This window comes from Squalius cephalus (assembly GCF_949319135.1).
Source record: "Squalius cephalus genome assembly, chromosome: 17".
NCBI classification, from domain to species: domain Eukaryota; kingdom Metazoa; phylum Chordata; class Actinopteri; order Cypriniformes; family Leuciscidae; genus Squalius; species Squalius cephalus.
Window position 1 is genome coordinate 36472298 of NC_137138.1, and position 6607 is coordinate 36478904.

Consider the following 6607-nt stretch of genomic DNA (forward strand, 5'->3'; position numbering starts at 1 on the left):
CATCACTAGTGTCTGTCATTCAGAAACATGGTTTATCCCATCACTGTTATCATCTAGCTACTGGAGTGCCTCAGGGCTCAGTGCTGGGACCGCTTCTCTTCTCCATCTACATGTCATCACTAGTGTCTGTCATTCAGAAACATGGTTTATCCCATCACTGTTATCATCTAGCTACTGGAGTGCATCAGGGCTCAGTACTGGGACCACTTCTCTTCTCCATCTACATGTCATTACTAGATCTGTCATTCAGAAACATGGTTTATCCCATCACTGTTATCATCTAGCTACTGGAGTGCCTCAGGGCTCAGTGCTGGGACCGCTTCTCTTCTCCATCTACATGTCATCACTAGATCTGTCATTCAGAAACATGGTTTATCCCATCACTGCTATCATCTAGCTACTGGAGTGCCTCAGGGCTCAGTGCTGGGTCCGCTTCTCTTCTCCATCTACATGTCATCACTAGTGTCTGTCATTCAGAAACATGGTTTATCCCCATCACTGTTATCATCTAGCTACTGGAGTGCCTCAGGGCTCAGTGCTGGGTCCGCTTCTCTTCTCCATCTACATGTCATCACTAGTGTCTGTCATTCAGAAACATGGTTTATCCCATCACTGTTATCATCTAGCTACTGGAGTGCCTCAGGGCTCAGTACTGGGACCACTTCTCTTCTCCATCTACATGTCATTACTAGATCTGTCATTCAGAAACATGGTTTATCCCATCACTGTTATCATCTAGCTACTGGAGTGCCTCAGGGCTCAGTGCTGGGACCGCTTCTCTTCTCCATCTACATGTCATCACTAGATCTGTCATTCAGAAACATGGTTTATCCCATCACTGCTATCATCTAGCTACTGGAGTGCCTCAGGGCTCAGTGCTGGGACCGCTTCTCTTCTCCATCTACATGTCATCACTAGGATCTGTCATTCAGAAACATGGTTCATCCCATCACTGTTATCATCTAGCTACTGGAATGCCTCAGGGCTTGAGATAGTATTCTCACTTGAATCGAGTCGAGGCTTGGACCCGAAAACAGTATTCTTTACATCACGACTTAACCAGCGGATCGCACTGTGACACTCAATACTCACACTACAGACTCCTGCGATCTGAATACTGCTATGATACTCTCTTTAGGCTTATTACTTATTACATTTTGCGTAATACAGAAGGCAGAACCGATTAATGTTTGTGTGTGGGATGAGGATGCATTACAGTAAAGAAGGAAAGGTTGACTTTACTCTTTAGCCGCTTCCTCCTTCAGTGTAGCGTCGGGTCTGTGCATGATGCTGTAGGGGAACGCCGCTCCGCTGCAGGAACCGTAGCTTAGCTTACCCAGCCGAGACGGGCTCTTGATGCTGCCGGGCGGCCGGCCCGGACTCACCTTATAGCCCGCGGCCTTGGTGGTGCCCAGGGGCCGGCCCGGACTGGTCTTAAACCCAGCGGCTTTAGTGGTGCCCAGCGGTCTGCCCGTGCTGGTTCTGTAACCGGCGGATTTGGTGGTTCCCGCCGGCCGGCCGCGTTTCCCAGACCTCCCAGACGCTCCCTTCTTTTTAGAGTCCCCGTTTCTGTGGTTTCCCTGAGGTCCGGCGGGCCCCTGCGGCAGCCGTGGCTCCTCGCGGCACGAGGGGGACTTGAGGACCGGCGGCGGAGGCAGGTACGCGAAGCACATCTGCCGAGAGCGTTGAGGCGGGGAAGACTGGTAAAACTTGGTGGGGCACAAATCAAAGTGGCTCGGCGAGAGCCTCCCGTCCTCCGCTAAACATGAGGGCCGGCCGTCGATGCAGTATTCGCTGCTGCTGGACACCTGACGCATCATCTTCTGTTGACAGACGGGACATATGTGTGTGACAGAGGCTTTGAGTCTTATTTTGTGTGGCTAAAAAGACTCCATGAAACAGGAAGCTAGGGGGCGTATATAAGGAGTGGGACGGACCCTCTCATTTGATTGGACAGAACTTTACAGAGTGCGAGATGAGTCGTCACTGTTTCTTAAGGCCCATTCACAGCAAGATCTTTAACGTTAACAGATGATATTGTTCTGTTTATTCTCAGTTTTGTTGTCTATCGCTTTAAAGGTGACATATTATGGCCCTTTTCACCAGATGTAATATAAATCTATGGTGTCCCTAGAATGTGTCTGTGAGATTTCAGCTCAAAATCCCACAGATCATTTATTATAGCTTGTCAAATGCCCCTGCACCTTTTGTGTGTGTGTCCCTTTAAATGCAAATGAGCTTTAGCTCCGCCTCCGTTCAGAAGAGGGCGGAGTTTGTACATGAGCCTCAGAGCTTCATGTTTTCTGTGTTGGCAGACAGAAGCCAGAACCTCGTTCCGGACTGGATTAAGGCAAAAAAATCAGAAAAAGTCAGATTTTCATGATGTGTCCCCTTTAAATGCTCAAGCTCTTTAAAGTATGATGGATTCTGATAGGCTGTCAATGATTTGATCGTTTATCAGCTGGAAGAAAAATTATTCTGAATGTGACTCCAACGATATTATTATTCTGTGCCGTTGTCGTTATAGTTGTGGTGTGGACGATTATGAAAAATAATAGGTATTGTTATCGTTATCATTCTTGGTGTGAACGGACCTTTATAATTATTTTCCTAGAAGGTACATTTGATAATATGTCTGTTTTTTTCTCATTGATATAAATGCATGATGTAAATGCATACATGTCTGCTTAAAGTAAATGGTTAAATGGTCACAGACATTGACTCTCATGTTGATTTCATGGGGTCTTCAAGTGTTTGCTTTAAACTCTTTACAACAAAACTCAAAACATCTTCATATATGTGTGTGAATGAATGAATGCATAGCTTCTGTTTTACAATAGTTAATAAAGACAGATCATGCATAGCTTTAAATGTGACATATTACATTATAAATGCACACAGCTGTTATCTGCACACATGACAAAGCCTCCATTGTTGTCCTCTACATTACTAATAACAGTGACAAAGTCAAAGATACATTTGATTTGATGAAATACAAATTTCAGTTCATGCAAACTTACAGAAACATCATTTGTTTGTAAAGAGATGAATGACTGTACCTCGCTTTAATGTCGACAGCGGAACGGAAAGGGTTAAATGTGACATTTCTGTCCCATTTTGGGTGAATTTTGACTGATTAGGATCGAAGCCCAGCGAATAAAATCAAAGAGATTGACGTTCACCTTGGTGTTCAGATAATGTGTCAAAGCTTCCTTCCTAATGTTAAGAGATGCTTTAGAAACGAGCGTCAGCCATTGATATTAAATATTAAGAAATCAGAAGGAACACGCGCATGCGCGCTGAGTGCTCGCGCAGTGGATGGAGCTGCATCGAGTTTAACTCTTCTGCTCGACGGAGATCAATAATGCTGAATCTGTTTTACCTCTTCGCTGTGTGTTTTCACTTCAGCGCTTATAAGAGTCTGTCATTATTCAGATGCTCGAACAGGAACGGGAGACACGTGGTACACGGTCCTTTTCTCAACGCTGATCGGGATCAACCAATCAGAGTCGCTCATGACTTACTGGACCGAGCATTGTTACGAGCATTGAATAGAGCATTCGTTTTGATTGACAGGTGTCAATCCTTGGACAACCAATCAATCCGTGCACATCATTATTGTGTTAATTATGTTGACTCAGAATAAGTTCCTCCTGCAGCTTCTCTTCTGTGATGAGGGCGGGGCTATAACCTGTCACTCACATGCACAGCCAATAGCAAAGTATCATGGTAAATAATGCTTCTTTTGGAGATTATATTTGACACAATCATGTATTCAGTCTAACTAGTTATTTTCTCTGAAACATGGTCAATTTTTGTGGTTTTCTTATTATCGCCCAACACTCAATTTTGCGAACACATGACAGTATTGGGAGAGATGCATGAGGTTAACCCTAGAATCGTGATCTTATCTAATAGATAACTCTCCCTAACATATCTAAAAGATAACTCTCTCTCTTTCTGCAAACGACAGATGGAAAAGTGCAATCCTGACAGAACAAACTGAAATGGAACAAGGAAATACACAAGAAAAAAAAACACTTTATTTCCAAATTAAGTTCACAATTACATGGGAGTTTTCTAAAATATTCAACGTGAGCGATGCAAACACTGGGTAAAAACTTCCAGAGATCCAGAGTGCTTGATCAGCTGACGAAACAAAAGCATTGTGGGAATAAGAAAGCCGGCGCTGGTCCGCTCTACAGAACCTTGTACCGGCCTTTGCTGGTCGGCTGGTAGGAGTTTTGCTGGAAGAGAGACAGACGTACAGTCAGTGAACACATGCACATGCTCAGTTATTAATATTACTGTACAGATGTGGCGTATGAAGAGCCTCAGTTATTAATATTACTGTACAGATGTGGCGTATGCAGAGCCTCAGTTATTAATATTACTGTACAGATGTGGCGTATGAAGAGCCTCAGTTATTAATATTACTGTACAGATGTGGCGTATGAAGAGCCTCAGTTATTAATATTACTGTACAGATGTGGCGTATGAAGAGCCTCAGTTATTAATATTACTGTACAGATGTGGCGTATGAAGAGCCTCAGTTATTAATATTACTGTACAGATGTGGCGTATGAAGAGCCTCAGTTATTAATATTACTGTACAGATGTGGCGTATGAAGAGCCTCAGTTATTAATATTACTGTACAGATGTGGCGTATGAAGAGCCTCAGTTATTAATATTACTGTACAGATGTGGCGTATGAAGAGCCTCAGTTATTAATATTACTGTACAGATGTGGCGTATGAAGAGCCTCAGTTATTAATATTACTGTACAGATGTGGCGTATGCAGAGCCTCAGTTATTAATATTACTGTACAGATGTGGCGTATGCAGAGCCTCAGTTATTAATATTACTGTACAGATGTGGCGTATGCAGAGCCTCAGTTATTAATATTACTGTACAGATGTGGCGTATGCAGAGCCTCAGTTATTAATATTACTGTACAGATGTGGCGTATGAAGAGCCTCAGTTATTAATATTACTGTACAGATGTGGCGTATGCAGAGCCTCAGTTATTAATATTACTGTACAGATGTGGCGTATGAAGAGCCTCAGTTATTAATATTACTGTACAGATGTGGCGTATGAAGAGCCTCAGTTATTAATATTACTGTACAGATGTGGCGTATGAAGAGCCTCAGTTATTAATATTACTGTACAGATGTGGCGTATGAAGAGCCTCAGTTATTAATATTACTGTACAGATGTGGCGTATGAAGAGCCTCAGTTATTAATATTACTGTACAGATGTGGCGTATGAAGAGCCTCAGTTATTAATATTACTGTACAGATGTGGCGTATGAAGAGCCTCAGTTATTAATATTACTGTACAGATGTGGCGTATGCAGAGCCTCAGTTATTAATATTACTGTACAGATGTGGCGTATGAAGAGCCTCAGTTATTAATATTACTGTACAGATGTGGCGTATGAAAAGCCTCAGTTATTAATATTACTGTACAGATGTGGCGTATGAAGAGCCTCAGTTATTAATATTACTGTACAGATGTGGCGTATGAAGAGCCTCAGTTATTAATATTACTGTACAGATGTGGCGTATGAAGAGCCTCAGTTATTAATATTACTGTACAGATGTGGCGTATGCAGAGCCTCAGTTATTAATATTACTGTACAGATGTGGCGTATGCAGAGCCTCAGTTATTAATATTACTGTACAGATGTGGCGTATGCAGAGCCTCAGTTATTAATATTACTGTACAGATGTGGCGTATGAAGAGCCTCAGTTATTAATATTACTGTACAGATGTGGCGTATGCAGAGCCTCAGTTATTATTACTGTACAGATGTGGCGTATGAAGAGCCTCAGTTATTAATATTACTGTACAGATGTGGCGTATGAAGAGCCTCAGTTATTAATATTACTGTACAGATGTGGCGTATGAAGAGCCTCAGTTATTAATATTACTGTACAGATGTGGCGTATGCAGAGCCTCAGTTATTAATATTACTGTACAGATGTGGCGTATGCAGAGCCTCAGTTATTAATATTACTGTACAGATGTGGCGTATGCAGAGCCTCAGTTATTAATATTACTGTACAGATGTGGCGTATGAAGAGCCTCAGTTATTAATATTACTGTACAGATGTGGCGTATGCAGAGCCTCAGTTATTAATATTACTGTACAGATGTGGCGTATGAAGAGCCTCAGTTATTAATATTACTGTACAGATGTGGCGTATGAAGAGCCTCAGTTATTAATATTACTGTACAGATGTGGCGTATGAAGAGCCTCAGTTATTAATATTACTGTACAGATGTGGCGTATGAAGAGCCTCAGTTATTAATATTACTGTACAGATGTGGCGTATGAAGAGCCTCAGTTATTAATATTACTGTACAGATGTGGCGTATGAAGAGCCTCAGTTATTAATATTACTGTACAGATGTGGCGTATGAAGAGCCTCAGTTATTAATATTACTGTACAGATGTGGCGTATGAAGAGCCTCAGTTATTAATATTACTGTACAGATGTGGCGTATGAAGAGCCTCAGTTATTAATATTACTGTACAGATGTGGCGTATGCAGAGCCTCAGTTATTAATATTACTGTACAGATGTGGCGTATGAAGA

The 6607-nt window shown here is 42.2% G+C and overlaps 2 protein-coding genes across 4 annotated transcripts in view; both read right to left on the reverse strand.

Annotated features, from left to right (window-relative positions):
• The window catches only part of cUnh5orf24 (chromosome Un C5orf24 homolog), a 32462-nt gene extending 29011 nt beyond the window's left edge, over positions 1-3451 (reverse strand). Inside the window, exons 1-2 of one of the 2 annotated variants that reach the window (XM_079847893.1) lie at positions 3060-3451; positions 1243-1823 (exon numbers count right to left, since the gene is read on the reverse strand). In XM_079847893.1, coding sequence (XP_079704019.1) covers positions 1243-1820 — 578 coding nt within the window. In that variant the 5' untranslated portion in view covers positions 1821-1823; positions 3060-3451. The remainder of the gene's footprint in view (positions 1-1242; positions 1824-3059) is intronic. The other variant, XM_079847894.1, reaches the window with a different exon arrangement.
• Positions 3452-4021: 570 nt separating this feature from the next.
• ddx46 (DEAD (Asp-Glu-Ala-Asp) box polypeptide 46) overlaps positions 4022-6607 on the reverse strand; it is a 55879-nt gene continuing 53293 nt past the window's right edge. For both annotated transcript variants that reach the window (XM_079846758.1, XM_079846757.1), the window contains one exon: positions 4022-4247. In XM_079846758.1, coding sequence (XP_079702884.1) covers positions 4200-4247 — 48 coding nt within the window. In that variant the 3' untranslated portion in view covers positions 4022-4199. The remainder of the gene's footprint in view (positions 4248-6607) is intronic.